Source organism: Sinohyriopsis cumingii, chromosome 4 (assembly GCF_028554795.1).
Source record: "Sinohyriopsis cumingii isolate HCF-2022 chromosome 4, ASM2855479v2, whole genome shotgun sequence".
NCBI lineage: Eukaryota > Metazoa > Mollusca > Bivalvia > Unionida > Unionidae > Sinohyriopsis > Sinohyriopsis cumingii.
The window spans coordinates 16232270-16249592 of NC_142964.1; the positions used below are offsets into that span (position 1 = coordinate 16232270).

The following is a 17323-nucleotide window of genomic DNA, read 5'->3' on the forward strand; positions in this document are numbered from 1 at the left end:
TCAAGTTCAAGCTCTTTATTCATGACGGCTATTTAAGTACAAACAGAGAGAAATACTTTGACGTTATAGTGTATAGTGATCCTTCGATTCCGTCGTCATTTCATATTACTCCTGTGTGAGCTGCCTTGATCTCAATGGTTACTGAGACCCTATCATCACGCATTATCCATGCCAACCACTCAAGTTGATGCAAAAGCTACTCCATGGATTTCATATGGATTACACAAGGATTGCTTGTAATTTAGAAATGTTTCCTTTGTATAGTAACTACAATATCTTCGAACAAACGCTCTCTGGAGAATGTTGTTGTTGTTGTGGGGTTTAACGCCATTTTTCAGCACACGATAGGCTATGTATGGCGGCCAGTATTACTGGTGGATGAAGAACCCGGGAAAACCCCGGAAAGAACCACCGACCCACGAGAAGCTACTGGCAAGCTTTCTCACATACCCTCTGAAGAATGAAATCATCACAGCTTATATGGTTTACTTCCTTTAGTGGCGTGCGAAATAGCCATTAAATCTCGCTGAGGACATTAATTTCTATTTTTAAGGACAGTTTTAACATTAGTAACAATGCCACGCTGAGAAATTGGAGCTAAGTGCCTTTCTCAAGGTCACAAGGAGGCAACGGAATCGGCTGTTCTGGGTGGGCATCTAAAATGCTCTCTTTAGAATGCGAGTTCGATGCTTTGCCAACTGAAATTCGACGTTTCTCCGACTTTTAAAAGTGTAGCTTGGGTACAGCGGGGACAGGTCATTCTTTAAAAGTTGACTTTGGGCAAATTCTAATTGCGCTGAAATAAAGAATATTGTACTTATTTCTTCTTGAAGCATATTTAACATAGCAAAAGAAGAAGATATATATAAGTGTTTGTAATATATATATATAATTAAATTCACATTGACAGCATATTTCTTGAATAAATTTTGTTGAAAATGAAGAATCTTGCAATGTAAATCCAATGTGTTTAACGCTTCGTTGGTGTTAATGAAGCGCATATTGTAACAGTGAACTAAAATCTTTGGCATTTATTTTAAGAAACTGGAGCTATATCTAATAATAATAATAATAGTTTGAAACAAGCAATGTTCATAATTTCTTTATACTTGTCATCAATATATCAGCTTTATTTAATTGCTACTGTGGGATAAAATTCAGATCTTGCATTTTCTTTCTCAAATTAAAGTAATAAATATCTCAAACAAAATGACATCTGTATTGCACTTCTTTAATTCCAAATGTGAGTGTGACCTTTTGATTTTTAACGTACCTAAATTATAGTATTAAACAATATAATCTAATTTAAATAATGACATCTGATGTTACTCGTGTATAAAAAATTGTATAGACATCCCGTGTCTTGATGTTATTGTTCTTTATTTTTGTTATATAAATTTCATGCAGAATCGACAGTATAACATGACCTATTTGCTGCGAGGATCGCTGATGCTTACGGATAATGTGTGTCGTAGTTTTGAGAGGAATTGTGCCAATAACAATCATTAGTGGCACTAACAATGCAAAGCTGGGCCCCACCGGATCCACTGTGATCTGAAGGAGAACAGAATTCATAGACGTCAGTTGGACATGTAACTCATCAACATGTATAGAAGAAATAAGATTTCACATCACTTAAAAAAGATGACCCGTCGAATATGAAGTTTCATTTTAATTATTTTTTAACGTTTTTTGGGAACATATATAATAGTACTTAGAATGCTCGGCCTGCATTAAGTCCGTATTCAAAACAACATGGCCTCCAATGCAATTTCTGGGATCGTTGAATTTATATCAAATGCACTTTTTACAATTGCAAAATAGAACCAACTTGGTAAGTCTGTCCTTCTGTATGTGCCAGTATTCTACTGCTTTTACGGATTCCTAAATTGTGTTTTTAATTTATCAGATACTAAGTTCACTTTTAAGCACGGACTTTTACAATGTCTTGTTTGCTCTTGTTTCAAGTTATGCTGTGTTTTTATGTCTTGTAAACCATCCTCTTTGAAATGCCTCGCTTGTTTTATGTAATGTCGGTAAATAGCTCATTAGATATTATGTTGAATTGTTGTTTTAAATCATGACAAGGTTAAATACATTTTATCTTGTCGTATCTTTGATCCCATAATTATTAGTATTAGCCTCTCACAAAACTGTTATTCACATAACTTGTATATGGACAATTATATAGTCTGATAAAAGTATTTACGAAAACATGGTCATAGTGTTGCCTTCTCTTATATATTAACGATTTTAAACTTTGTTATTAATTGTGTGGTCGACAAGTCATCTGGTAGACACTATTAATAATAATGCGGTTACCAAATCGACCAATAGAGGCTATTGCTAATAGTAGAACTAGCAAGTAGCCTAATAGAGACTGTTATTAATATTATGGTTAATATGTCGCCTAATAAATATTATTAATATAGCAGATAACAAATCGTCTTGTGAGACCATTATTAATACCACGGTCGCTCATAGAGACTATTGCTAATGAAGAGACTTCAACGCATTCAATGGATTGGCAGATTCAGTATTTTGTGTAGAAATATTTGCAGTTCGTGACAAATAATAATTTGAAATTTCAAACATTTTCAGATCATGGATGAATAACTCTTGTCTAATGTAGAATTTATTAAAATAGCCAAAATTAAGTAGAATTTTAATATGTTTAAAGCAGTGCTTAAAATAATATTAAGAGTAACCATTAGCAAATATGCACAGTATGCAAAATTGGTATGGAACATTTAAAATAAACTCCCGGTCTACTTATCATATAATGTTAATTATTTTGAATGTAAAATTATTAAAAATGCAACAAAATCTGAAAAATTATACATTATTATATGATAGATAACTCTTTTTCATTAAATGCTTCCTACCGAGACAAAGTACTCGATGTCTATAAGTTTACACCCGTGCAAGAAGGATGGAGGCGAAGGAGGGATATAAAGCTTTTGTCTCTCCCATATACATGATCTGCCGCGTCGTATCGCTGGGCCCCTGAGTTTGGACAGAATTACAGTTTCTTCATTGTTGCAACCAATGGCATGATAGCGGACTTTCTGAAATAATGAAAAGAAGATGTACTTGTGCCGCAGTTGGGTTTTTTTTTGGGGGGGGGGGGGGGAGGGGAGGGTTTTATCTTCCCAAATTGTATGTAGTCCAGTTTTTCAGTTGTCCAACTTTACGTTTCTGTAGCACACTGAAGCCACTATGTGACGTAAAATGCTATTATACAATGTAATCAAGTTGTTTTATATCGATAGATATTTTTTTCAACCTTGATCTGTACGGAGATAATATCCTCGATAATCAGTGACCATAAATATACATATGTGTGTTCTTTATGTCGAAATCAACAATTATTTATCTACATTATGTGCGTTTTTTTATGTCGAAATAAATAGTTATAACTTTCTAAATAGCATCAATTAGAAAAAAAAGAAAACTGTTTTCATTGATTGGAATAAAGATGTGGTATTCACAACTACATCAAAAGAATGTTTGAGTGTGTGTGTGTAGATTCGAGAAATGTGTCTCTTCTGAAGAATTTCATCACCAGTTCTTGGACTCATAGCAGATGCCGGCATATCTGGAATAGTCGTTGAAATGGTGCAAATTCCAACTGGAAACTGTTGTCATATTTGGAAAAGTCGTTGACACGATGCCAAATCCTAACTGGAAACTATTGTCAGACTTGGAATAATCGTTGACACGGTGCCAATAGTAACTGGAAACAATTATAAAATTTGGAATAGTCGTTGACACGGTGCCACCTCCTAATTGGAAACTATTGTTAAATTTAGAACAATCGTTGACAAGGTGCCAAACCCTAAATGGAAACTATTGTCAAATTTCGAATAGTCGTTGACACGGGGCCAAATCCTAATTGGAAACTATTGTCAGATTTGGAATAGTAGTTGACACGGTGCCAAATCCTAACTTGAAACTATTGTCTAATTTGTAAGTAATCTAAAGCTAACTGATGTCCTAATTAAACATTATTTCATGAAAATTATGACGAATATTGCTGACTACAGTGTCGTAGCATCTAGAGCAGGGGTCTCAAACCACCCTGACGGCCGCATGAGGCCATTTTGGATGGCCGAAGGGCCGCACTACCTTTGCTATCTCTCATGACACCTTGTGATGCCAATCATTTTGCAGGCCACAGGATACGGCTTGGCAGGCCGCGTCTTTGAGACTCTGATCTGGAGCATAGCTTTTTTACTGCCATAGAAATCAGCGGTGAATATAATGTTATATTTTCATCGAAAATAACAGTCTTGGTGTAACATGAATATTTTTTCTCAAAACACTATTGTTAACTCGTTCCAAATTTTGTATGAAGCACACATACATTTGATTATATTATCAGCATTTGTGATAGATTCGCAAGACAAATATCTAAGCCAGGATGTTAGTAAATCCCAAAAATGAACCCATGCGGCGTACATATATACAAGTAACGTTAAGTTTTCCATTTAGTATAGATATCGCATTAAACACCGCATATACCTTTAGTTAACAAACTTATGTTGGAAGATTTACATCACGTCACAAATGTATAAAACAAGTATTAGCCTTACCACTGACAGAGCTGCTTTGCAAGGATGCATGTCCGTATCGCTTTTGTTATGGATTTCGGCGGTAAAAGTAATGGCTTCTCCAGGTACATAACCAAGACGATCAGTGGTGATGGTTGCTGTTATAAATCCAGACATACAGCAAAGACAATCCAGCACCTTCTCGTCTTCAGCTACACCCTTAGTCTGTAATTCGAATAATAAAAATACATGTTAGAGGCAATATAATGGAAATCGCCAATCCATTTGTCAAATTTACGTTTATGAAAGCTTAAACGAAGTTACGGTTCACGGTTAGCGATAAATGCTGGCTGAAAAAAAGAAGCATTTGTACGAATGTCAGGTATATATATATGTTTCAAATCATGACTGATACTCTCTCCTTATACATTGTTTTTAACTACTATGTGAGTTAAGCCGATGTTCTCATGTGCAGTCTTATAAGCAGTTATGTAATTCAGTGGAAAACAACACTCTATATTACTTTATTCAACATGACAAAATATGCAATATTCTTAATTGATCAGAGACGTAAGTTTGCATTCGTTAATGACGGGGCCTTCTTGAGAAGTTGAAGTAATTTGGTGAATGGTACTTTTGTATGATATCATAACTTTAAAAAATGTTATGGCTGAGAGAAAAAAGTGCATTTATGGCCGACCGGAAATATTCGTTAGGCTGCCGATTATCTCAGCAGAATGCTATCGCGATTTATCACTCGGCAAGGCACTTTACTCCACTAGGGTAGAAACTAAGTAACCTAACTGTATTGATGTGCCCTAAAACTCTAAACCAAGCCAGTTTAACTGCCTTTCCCCCGCTCAATACCAACCGAGCGCTCTGTTACGTAAGAGGTTTACTTAAAAGACAACTAAAGTAATGCTGCAGTTTATTAAATTTTGATACATCCACTGGAAATGAAATAGAAGTAATCGAACTGAAATTAAGTCAAAAGGACAAAAATAGTATTACCGAGAAAAAAATAAATGTACGAGCTATTGAGAAGGGGCCGACCAAGAAACACCTGGCAAAGTGACCTTGAGGCGGACATCACTAAGCTGGGTCACACCTGGAGTCAGCTAGAGGGGATGGCACAGGACAGGAGTTTCTGGCAATCTTTTGTGGGTGACCTATACCCCGACAGGGGTGATGGGCAAAACTGAACAAGAAGCTATTGAGAAATACATTCCTTTTGTTCATTTCCTGTTCTTTTCGGCGATTAGAAATGTTCAACACTATTAGGACCCTTTCGGAGCACTTATTGTGATCTCTAACCATTAGGCTGGATAACAGTTAGACTGAGGTCCGTTGGAGCCCATAGCAATAAATCCGCAAAAACAAAATAGGACATACAATGATTTTCAGTACAAGAGATGTTTGTCATCAGTGATATATAAAGGCTTGGTTAAATTTATGTTTCATACACTAAATTGTCGTTCAATGAATAAACTTACATTAGCAGATGGGAATGTGTTTAGATCCAGATGGGAGATCACTGTGAAAGGAAAGCTCTTTGATATGTTGAATGCACAGGGTCCCACAACCGTAACCGTCACTTCGTAGCGAACCCAACCGGAAAATCCTTGGTATGAGTTCGGAATATCGAGCGGAAGTTGGAAACTGAATGGATAACGATACACATCTTGAAGTAATTTTGAGTACCCGTGCCGATAAGGCTCTGAAAGTATCGAAAACTCAAGGGAATAAAGGCAAACCTCTAACAGAAAATAACAAACGTTCCATAAGGTTGTGAAATGACAGAAGTAAAATCAAGCATGTCTTAACTATAATTTCACCTTTCATCACCGACTTCAAACAAAATGTTTGCATTTTGTTTACAGCTACAGAGTTACAAATTTTACTACATGTTTATTGATAAACGATGAACAGGAATAAATGAGCTCCGAATGAAACATAATACTCTCTCTCTCTCTCTCTCTCCTCCTCCTCCTCCTGCTCCCCATCATTCCCTCCGTTTAAATGGAAAATATTTTTTTCTCTATGCAGGTTATCTGAAAGTAGGCAACCTCCGCAAACTAACTAAACATTTTGGTTACAACGAGGTCGTGCTAATACATATCAAAAACAATACCATGGCTACAATGACGTTTTTCCGAAACCGGAAGTACATCAGGGACATATGGCCGACCGGAAATATTGTTTGTACGCAAAGCATACTATTGGTATTAAGCATTTCATACCATTTGAAAGTTGTTATAACTTTGCCCTAAATGTTGTCATAATTTGCCTATCAAATTAAAACAAATAGTTTAACTTCTTGCAAACAGCGATTCACTAAATCAGTTCAGCACATAACTGTAATCGCGAGCCCATAGTATTATGATTTAAGAAGCATTTCTGCACCCACCCCACCTCCGATCGATGAGAACAATGTTGTTGTGAATAATTCCTCACGCGTACATGTAGCAGAATTGATATATGAAAGGACTGCAAACATAACAGTAAAGCAGTTCTAACAATGACCATGCCAATGATTAGTATTCTAGAGGAAACAAAGGTAGTCATAATTTAGAAACAGAAAATAATGTTCTATTAGATTAGTCTGAAATATTAGAATGGACGTTCCGGGTCAATTCACATTACGAGAGGTTTAGATGCCCCTAAACCGCGAACATATGTTGCAACCACGGTCGACTGTACCCCCTCCCCCACCCCCACCCCCGATTTCACCTTTAAACATGTCTTGACCTACATTCATAAAATTTTACAGCTGACCACTACATGTTCCTCCTCCCCCCGAAAATAAATATGCGGGCCATCCTGGTTGCAACAGCCGATAATTCGCAATAATCAATATCATTACATATGTTTATTGGGGGCCCCGAGTGGCCGAGTGTTCTAAACCGCTCTCCGTTACGGATCACTGCCATCACACCTCTGTCTCCGTGGGTTCGAGTCTCGGATTCAGCCAATGTAGGTATGTGAGAAAGCATGCCAGTAGCTTCTCGTAGGTCGGTGGTTATTTCCCGGGTTCCTCCTCCACCATTAATACTGGCCGCCATGTACAGCCTATCGTGTGCTGAAAAATGGCGTTAAACCCCACAACAACATCAACAACAACAAAACACATATGCATATTAAATGAAAAAGAGAGAAACTGAGACACTGACGGGATAGTGGAATAAGTCAAGACATATATCCTAACAAGTGATTTAGCTGTGATTGGCATTCAATGTGCCTGAGAGAGAGGGAGAGAGAGAGAGAGAGAGAGAGAGAGAGAGATTCAAATTGTTCCTGTAAAAAGAAATGTTTGATATCTTATGAAATGAGAATCCTTTCTTGAATATATTACAGTTTACTGGATGTAAATATTAGTGATTCTAATACAGAATTATATTCAGCACGAGAACGTCGACCAGCTAACATCGTGAAACACTATATCGGAGCGTCCGCGTGGCGGCTATGAATATATCATGAAGATTGGGGGAACTGATGAGCCACCAGCCAAACAAGGACTGATAGGTTTGCCCGGGACGAGAAAGAGTAGTGCAGAAATTCTTCGCTGGAAGCTGCCTTTGCTTGAACCATGGTTTTCTAAGGAGCCATTGAGGGGTTATTTCGGAGCCCCAGCTGGTACTGTGACGATGTTGCATGATGGGGGCATGGAAAGCATGTTGCACGAGCGGACAAAGGGACCTGCAGAATACCAGCATGACAACAGGTCTCTAGTCTACTGTTGAATAATAGTGGAGTATAATGCTGTTAGTAAAAGGAACCTTACTCTGCAATATTCAAAGCAAGTACATATCAGCTGGGAAGTTAGTGGTCCGGTCGTCGATGTGGACCCTCAGGAAAGGCCTTTCAAGAGAGGGACCAGCGAAAAATTGGGACTGGACGATAGCACACCGTGAACCAACTGTTGCCTTACTTCCGATCATCCCCGGGCATAATCATTATTAAATAGTTCGAGCAACCTACCAGAATTAACTTAGAAAATCATGCAGTTTCCATTTGGCTGGAAACTGCTTTAGATAAAATCTTGATCCTTGAACCTAGTTTTATAATTTCGATACCGCCATCACAATTGGATCACTGTTTTATTGCTTATGCGTAATCGATTGGTACTTTTTGTTAGTATTACGATGTACACTCTGTACACAAAATTCTAACTTTATTAATGAATCATTTTTGAATTTTTTTTAACTCAATTTATTTGATTAATTGCATAGGTGGCTTGCACATTATTAGTATTTTTATTGTCCATTAAATAACTGGACTAGATTTGGTTAAGTACGGGCTGGCGTTTCAGGGCTCTGTGTCGTTTGCGCCTGTTTTCGGGTACCTTTCCTCCCTTCTGCCGGACTTCTGTACCACGACGGAGATGTGGTACCATTACCACCCGTCTAAACTTGGGTGTCCCCGATGTGACGTCATAGTGGCGACCAATCGCTACTGGCGGCACATACTGCTTTGCTTGATACCCTGTTCAGTTGATGGCAGACTGGATTAATTATTTTTAAAAATGAGTGCGTGTGTTGGGTCTATTCCCACTTGTGTACAGCCTTACATTCAGGTCGTTAGGGTCTATGAAGCCAGTCATATTGACCCAGATCTGCCGGCTTAATTAAATAGTGCTATTTTTACACAGTAATGCCTGGGGGATGAGGCTCAAATTCCTTGTCCCAGGAATAATTAAAAAGCCCGTTTCGGATATTAACCAGACGCGCATGCCCTATGGGCGAAAGCATCTATAATGCAAATAGTCAGTCAGATAGAATGAACATTTTTAATGTATTCATATGTATCGCATCTCTCATCGTTAGTTAGTAGGTGCGTTTGAAACGTTACATTCAAGTACGGTTACGAATTGCAAAAAAAAAAAAAAAGGTTGAACATTTGATACAGTACCGTATTTGAACTTTTGGTGGTTAATCACGGATAACGTAAGAAAGAATAATGATATAAGGAGACATTATGGAAGTGGCATGAATTCAATCCTTACCTTTCTCTAGCAACGCCATCTTTGTATCAAAGTATGTCTCCTTATCAGAGTATGATGTACTGTCATCTCCCGTACCTTCGGACCAGGATACAGTGGCATGACCTAGCCATCGTAAATTTATCTCTAGAATTAAAATTAGAAATGGCATTTTGAAAAAGTATTCTACACTCCTTTCATATTAGGAGAATAACACTGTCTTTTCTTTAGCAGGATGCCTTTCATCGTCATTCATTGATCAAATTAACAGTTACAACAAACAGGATAGTGCAATCCAGAAAACGTGACGATTCAATAGGTGATGAAGCCTATGATAACAAAATTGAGGACTCGTTGGAAATAAGCTTCGATACAGAGGCAGCTTTTAGAGGCATCATAGTGAAAAAAACTAAAGAAGTTGTCGTGATCCGAAAACTGTATTCTTCTCCACATAGCTTTGAGAGATGCATGGTGGTTGTTACATTGAGTAACTTTCATTTTACTTTCCTTATTTATTGATTTAGACAAACTTTATAGTGGTTACAATCCAAATTATGTATTAGAATTTATCTTTTGCTACAAGGTGGAAATTTTAAAACTTGCCTTTTATTTGCTGCGAATCGGGAACTTGGAGCCTTACATACCCGTCCACATTCTGACCGGCAAAGTACACACCTCCATTATTGTTGTAAATGACCTCGACAATAGTATTGCCTTTCATGCCTTGAAACCTGCACCGTATTCAGACTAAATGCTGCCTATTTGAGATATGATGTCCTACTTTGTTTTCTGTAAAATAGAACGTTTTTTATTTTGACAAATACAATGACATGATCATAGACATGTTCCTCATAGACATAAGACATAGCACATGCTGCTTTTGTTTAAGTGCTATGTCTTGCTATCCAAATAACGGGCTTGTATAGCGTGTTCCGATGTCGGTTGACATCGGAACGAGTAGTCAAGGTTTCATGAATATCTCACACATTTGACAGCCTATATCGACACTCTTCTATTAATTTATGTGTAATTTATATACTTACTATGCTGGCGGAATGAAAATATGACACTTGCAAATGGAAGCATTTTTCATGTTCTGTTGACATACATTTGAATTTGTTGCAATGCGACGGTAGTCGAGGTATGCCGAAGTATGTTTAAGTCGGTTCATGTGAGAGATGTATTTCTTGAACGAAACGAAACGAAACGTTGCTTACAGTTCCAATAGGCATAATATATATTTTATTCGTTTCGTTAAAAAAGAATAATATTTCAACTTAACCCAATTTCGGCATTCCCGGCTTTCATTGCTTTCCAGCCAGCTGAAATGTACGCCAACGAAACTTGAAAACAGGTCCATTTCTTTTGTGAGAATTTGAATTTATTTGAGAAAATACATCAGGGTAAGTAAAGTCTGACGAAAACTTTATAACTTTACTTTGTAGGAAAGCGTCGTTATTGGTTGCCAGCTGTGTGTGATATTTCTGAAAATTTGACTTTTGTTACAGTGTTAGTCGACATCAAAACACGCTACACAGTTAGTTACGCGGTAAGATCCCTCCCCCCCCCCCCCAACAGAAATATCGGGTGATGTGTCTTACGTTGTAGGACTACACATAACCCAAATGGCGGAAGGACAGAGCCACGTGTAACATGTGTGCTCCTTTGTTGAAGACGATGCCGTACTTACTGGATTTGTATGGAATGCCTCTAACAGGCCTCGCGATTTTGAAATTAATCCATGTCATTAGTGGGTTTTGAAGACATGTATGTATGTATGGATGGATGGATGGATGGATGGATGTTTAACGACATCTAGGTCAAATAGTAGCTATATGGTATCAATAACAGTTATAGAAATATAAAATTCTTTAGAAGTGTATGGTAATGATGTTAATACATTCGCAAATCATCTTTTAATGGCGGTTCACGTTGTGTAAACTTACTAAGTTCATATTTAATATACAAGAAATAGACACAGGCACTTATTCAACACGTCCTATAAGTAAACAGTATGTACCAAAGTTGTTTCTTTCACACGTTCCATTGTGAATTCTTTTTTTGTTTGCAAAAAAGTACCTTTTTGTGCGAATATCTTGCATCTTCGGGCTGTGTGTGTGTGTGTGTGTGTGTGTGTTGGAAGTTTAACGTAGCTTTAACAAGTTTTCAGTCATATTGCTACGATGCCTGCAGTGTGGCAGTTTATAGTGATGTCTAGCACTGGGGCAAAATGCCGCAGACATGTAGCATGGTGTCCCACCCAGTCATATTATCCTGACACCAGGCCGACCTGTCCTAACACTAACCTCTTAATGCTGAGCGCCAAGCGAGGCAGCTGTTAGTACAATTTTTGTAAGTCTTTGGTATGACTCGGCCGGGGATCGAACCCACGACCTTCGGCTTCCGAGGCGGACGCTCTAGCCACTAGGCCACCAGAGCGGTTCTCTTCGGGCTGTGAGAGTTTTACTGGTTTTAACAGAATAAACATCAAATACATATATGTTGGCTTTCTAATACGACGTGTCTGAATAAATAAATAAAAATAAATAAATAAAATATTTTAATGTTAGTTAGATTTAGTAGTTTTCTCCAAATGTATATGCACATCTTTAACATGTACAAGAACAACGAGTGGGCATACAATCTAAATAATTCATGTGCAATGATACAATCGAAATTTAGACAATCTTTCTTTGTATGCCGCAATTTCCATGCATTTGTTTAGAATATAATCACACGCGTTTTTATTGTCTTTAATACTGTTTACCATAAACATTCAAATATTAGTTCCAGATAAAATAAATTAACTCACGCGTAGAACGATAATTCCAAAAAGAAAATGCTAGATGTCACTGTTTCAACGTCCTGCAAAAAGTCACTAGTATGTTTGGCTACCTCTTCAATGAAATTGCGCAACAAAATAACGTTAATATTAATAAAAGTTCCTTTAAACGCACACGCAATGATAAAATATTCTGTTTAAATCTCTTGGTTGTTATTTTTAAAGTGATACTTTACCACTGAGACTCGAGCCTTTATTTATAAACCAGTTGTTGACAATTTTCAAATGGTAAACAAGCCGTTTATATAGGTGTTATTCGTCACGTAACAGCTCTCGATATAAATAGTGCATTCCGCCTTGTAAGTACTATACGGTCTATGGGCGTCTCTATTCAGGATTGTCTTATTTTTTTTTCTGGTGTAGGGGCAATCTGAAGGAAAATAAACTACATAAGTCGCACACCAGGTGATCGGTTTACCCACAAAAAGGTGCACGTTTTCCTATACTGTGTTTTAGAAACACGCATTAGGACAGTATAGTCAAAATGGCCTACGTTTTTATGTTAGAGCAGGGGTAGGCACCCTATTTTTTCCTGATTAATTACAAAATGAACGAGCGGTTGCCACCAGTAAGAGAGTAACACTGTTCAAATTCAAGATTTTTGGCTGACCTTCGCGTGCCACACAAAACCTCGTGCCGTTTTTTGTCGACTCCTGTGTTAGAGGTTTACAATGTATGCAACAAGCGGCGGTTTGGGAGCTGTGCGGAACAAGTGCAAATTGAGGACAGTTGTCCCCCAATATATCACTAAAGAAATTCATTGAAATGTTCAGAATAATACAAGGTTGTTTTCAAAATAAAATTCATTTTTTAAATAATCTGCTTTAATTATAACTTGTTTAAAACAAACTACAATATTTTCGCCACCCCACCCTCAGCAATCGCACATTGCTCACATCGCTAAAGCCGCTACTGATGCAACCTACATAAAGTATTGTAAACAACTATTATTTCTCACCTCTAATTTTTTCCTTCTTTGTCTCCTTGAAAAGTATATACCCTATTATGTTAAAAACTATTTTATTCCTTCTCTTTAGTCAAATACCCCCCCCCCAACACACACACACACACACACACACGTGTGTGTGTGTGTGCTATTTGACTAAAGATGTATATAAACCTGATGGAACTTGTTATGACACAAAAACATGTACAGTATGATGTAAATCTATTTTTGTACATTTAATTTGAATTCTGTTTCATGTACGCACCTTAGCAGGTGATCGACTATATTGTTTACATAAATACATTATGTACCGTGATAATACGACAAACCCGTTGCGGCCGGACAAAACGTGTTAGGACTAATCGTTAATGCAAGTATTTATTGATTATTGAATGAGGTAACGCATCTAACTCGCAGTCATTTATATTATGATGAGGCCGGGGGGGGGGATTAACTGTGTACTCCAGATCTTATAGACATTTTTTTTCTTTTTCAATGCGACTTCCAGAAGTATTGCTTGTCAGCTCCGGTGGCCTAGTGGTTAGAGCGTCCGCTTCGGAAGCGGGAGGTCGTGGGCTCGATCCCCGGCCGAGTCATACCAAAATGGTACTAACAGATGCCTCGCTTGGCGCTTAGAATTAAGAGGTTAGTGTTTGGACTGGTTGACCTAGTGTCAGGATAATGTGATTGGTTGGGACATCATGTTACATGTCTGCGGCATGATGCCCCAATGCTAGACATCACTTTAAACTGCCACACTGCAGACATCGTATCGATATGACTGAAAAATTGTTAAAGCTACGTTAAAAATCCTAATCACACACACACACACACTGCTTGGCTAGGTCTTTTTGAATTTCGTTTGGTTATACCTGCATGACCCCAATCACCCATCCCAAAAGTATAAAGTAGTTTATCCCGGCTTAATGGCACTACTTTTTACCAAATTTTGCATCGAATTATATATAAAAATTATTTGTAACGTACACTAACGTAATCTTGATCGACATCAGCAACGACACCAATGTAATCATATCATGTGTACAGTGTGCCATAAATAATGCTGTGAAACACACAAAGAAAACACCCCCCCCCCCAAAAAAAAAAAACTCGACTTTATAAGACTGAAAATACAAAGCTGAAAGTGGTCACGGTTTGACTGAAATGTAGATAATTCATGGAGAGAGAGAGAGAGAGAGAGAGTCGGTCTCAGTCCCTGACATTCCAAATGTTCTTCTAAGTTACGTTCTGGCCTGTACATTTCGCCATTGTTGTATCTAGTTATGCAAACATAGTTCGATTATTCGTGTGCACTGAATATCTGATTTCGTCCAGCGATAAGACAAGTTGTTGGATCAAGGAATATGGTCTTATTTCCAGTTTTGATATATCTGGGACCAAAACTAAAATCTGGAAGACGTTAATATTCTTTTCAACTGCAGTTGAAATTTAAATTAATAACTTATTGCAGATTTTTTTTTAATTGTTTTTACTTTGATACTCACCTATAACAATAAGCTGGGTGAACCGATCTGACGCGTTAATGTCCAGATGCTTAAAAAGTAACTCTCTCTCTCTCTCTCTCTCTCTCTCTCTCTCTCTCTGCATATAAGCCATGCTATGGGAGATAACATTATGTGCAAATGATAGGTAGTTTTGTCCCTTGGTATTAATAATAGCTATGGGAAGCAATGTTCCGTCTTTCTTGAGTTTCACCTTGTGAATGAAATGAAAATCACAGCAAATCCTAACATAACTAGTTTGATTTAATTTTTTAAAGTTTGGTTTAATTTTATGATTGAATATATTATGTTCGAAAATTAAGTCTATCTTTGTCATGGAAGGGAAATACACGCTGTCATTGCAAAGGCTCCAGCATAAATCTACCAAATATTGAGATAGAGGTAGGCTATGTGTCTTAAATCCAAACTGAAATCAAGATAACTTGACAGTAATTTCGTCAAATATAGTTGCGTAAATCATCAATTCATTTTGCTAAAATTAGTATTGAAAGTTTAGCCTAGTACCTTGGCCTACAGAGATGCTCCGTACACGAGGCCGGGCACACACCGTGAAAAGGCCAATATCAGTGGAAAAATCTAAGATGGCGGAAGTAAGAGAGAGAGAGAGAGAGAGAGAGATTATTTTGATTTATTTATACGAAGAAAAATACAGCAGACTACTTGTGGCGAAATCGTGCAACAACATATATTCTCAATCTTTTCCTCCCCACCCATCCACCCAAACAGAAAATAAGAAAGAAAAACGTCGATGAAAAGGGTGATAATCTTAATAATCTTAAGTTCTTGAGACCAGACAGAGTATGTAGACGGACGCTTGATTTTATTTAGTTCGATGTATGATAGAAACCGGCCATTTAATTTTCAGGAGTGAGGAGATAGGAACTGGATTTTCTTTCAAACCAGAAAATTCTTTTCCTTTCACCTCAAGAAAATTAAATTTTTCCAGCTGATTTAAGGGGGGGGGGGAATAAAATAAGTTGATTTTATCTATCAAACAGGAAGAATATGTTTGGGGGCCGGATATTAATTTCCCCATAAAATCCCAATACCCACCCACCTCTATCCTATAAAAACACAAAATTGCAACGAGAAGCATTTGAATGGCCTGTTCCTTATGGGGCAACACTTCCACACAAAACTTTTGCCCGTTTATCAAGATTCTAAGACAAAATACATTATTGTGGGGTTATGCATAAAAGATGAAACCTGAATGGGTCATTCCTAGCATGAAAGAGCACATGCAATCGCCTGTTTGAGAAATAATGCGTAAAACGGGGGAAAGCTGTTAGTTTGTTTAAAGTTTTGCAAAGACAGATTATGAAATTTAGGCATACTAGGGACGAATAGCATTCACGCACTCCTGCTAATCAGTCATAATGACAGACCATTTAAAACTTTGTAAATTTGACGTAGAAAAATTCCATTCTTGTTATACATATATCATATGTTGACCCTCTGTCCAATTATAGCTGATTAAGGCATCATAATGAATTGTCCTGAGCTAAAACAACAGTTATCAGTTTGAGATAATTCTCAGATATGAATCAAAATCAATATTCTACCCCGCCTTGGCTCCTTCCTGTCTAAATCTCTGAGAAACGGGCTGCAATATATTTGGTTTTCCACTGAACTTAAGAACTAATTGTTAGGTACCTATTGGGTAGTCCGATTTGTCATATAATATACAGTTTGGCAATAGTTTAGATGATACACGTTTAAAATGTGTTCAGATTTAATACCTGTCAATCAATAAGTTTCAACCAGTTTAATGATGTCCTTGCACACAAAGGGTACACAAAAGTTGATGAAGCTCCTGTTTGACAAAATTGAAAAAGAAAAATACAAACAAATGCTCGAACACGGAATCTGTACTAATTCAACGAGAGTTCATGCTTTGTTTTGAGGTTAAAAACCTAAGTCAAGTCACATCCACCCCAAACCAATAAAATAAATACATAGGCACAAAGTGAATAAAGAAAACATTAGCGATGATATTATTAGCTTTAGACTGGAATTAGTCCAAAACATCAATGAGCATTTTGCAATTTAAATAAGTAATTCCTATCGAACTATAATTGAACACAACAATAAGTCATTCATCAGGCTGGTCATAAATTAGGAATGAATAATTGTTTGCCAAATTACATATATACTAAATTTACAGGACATAAGACACATAAGAATTTTCTACGTAAACACCCACCAATTTGTAAACAAAGTCATGTCCTGAACTTAAATTGAAATTAACATCTTGTTTACTTCATAGATTCATGAAAAAAGTCAGGTAAGCATTACCCTCAATCAGTGACAAAAATTATGCACACAGTATAGATATTCATTTTCATTTTCTCCTCATAAAGAAACAGAAAGTATTATACAATAAAGCTTTATTTTACATATTAGTGTTATGTATATTTGATTTAATTATATCAAATTTGATATATATTTATTTCAATTTAAATGTTTGTTTGTCAGTTTTAA

At 37.0% G+C, this 17323-nt stretch overlaps 1 protein-coding gene and 1 long non-coding RNA gene across 2 annotated transcripts in view; one reads left to right on the forward strand and one right to left on the reverse strand.

Moving 5' to 3' along the window:
• On the reverse strand, positions 1 to 12543 carry LOC149800681 (arrestin domain-containing protein 3-like). The gene is made up of 8 exons (XM_089954710.1): positions 12344 to 12543; positions 10135 to 10320; positions 9556 to 9678; positions 6047 to 6270; positions 4596 to 4778; positions 2886 to 3068; positions 1458 to 1554; positions 1 to 796 (listed from the first exon to the last, which is right to left on the reverse strand). Exons 2-8 carry the CDS (start codon positions 10250 to 10252, stop codon positions 657 to 659), a joined length of 1068 nt encoding a protein of 355 aa, XP_089810836.1. The 5' UTR covers positions 10253 to 10320; positions 12344 to 12543; the 3' UTR covers positions 1 to 656.
• Positions 10329 to 17323, forward strand: part of LOC149800682 (uncharacterized) — a 22164-nt gene continuing 15169 nt past the window's right edge. Inside the window, exon 1 of the long non-coding RNA XR_016420557.1 lies at positions 10329 to 10934. This is a non-coding gene — a long non-coding RNA (uncharacterized LOC149800682). The remainder of the gene's footprint in view (positions 10935 to 17323) is intronic.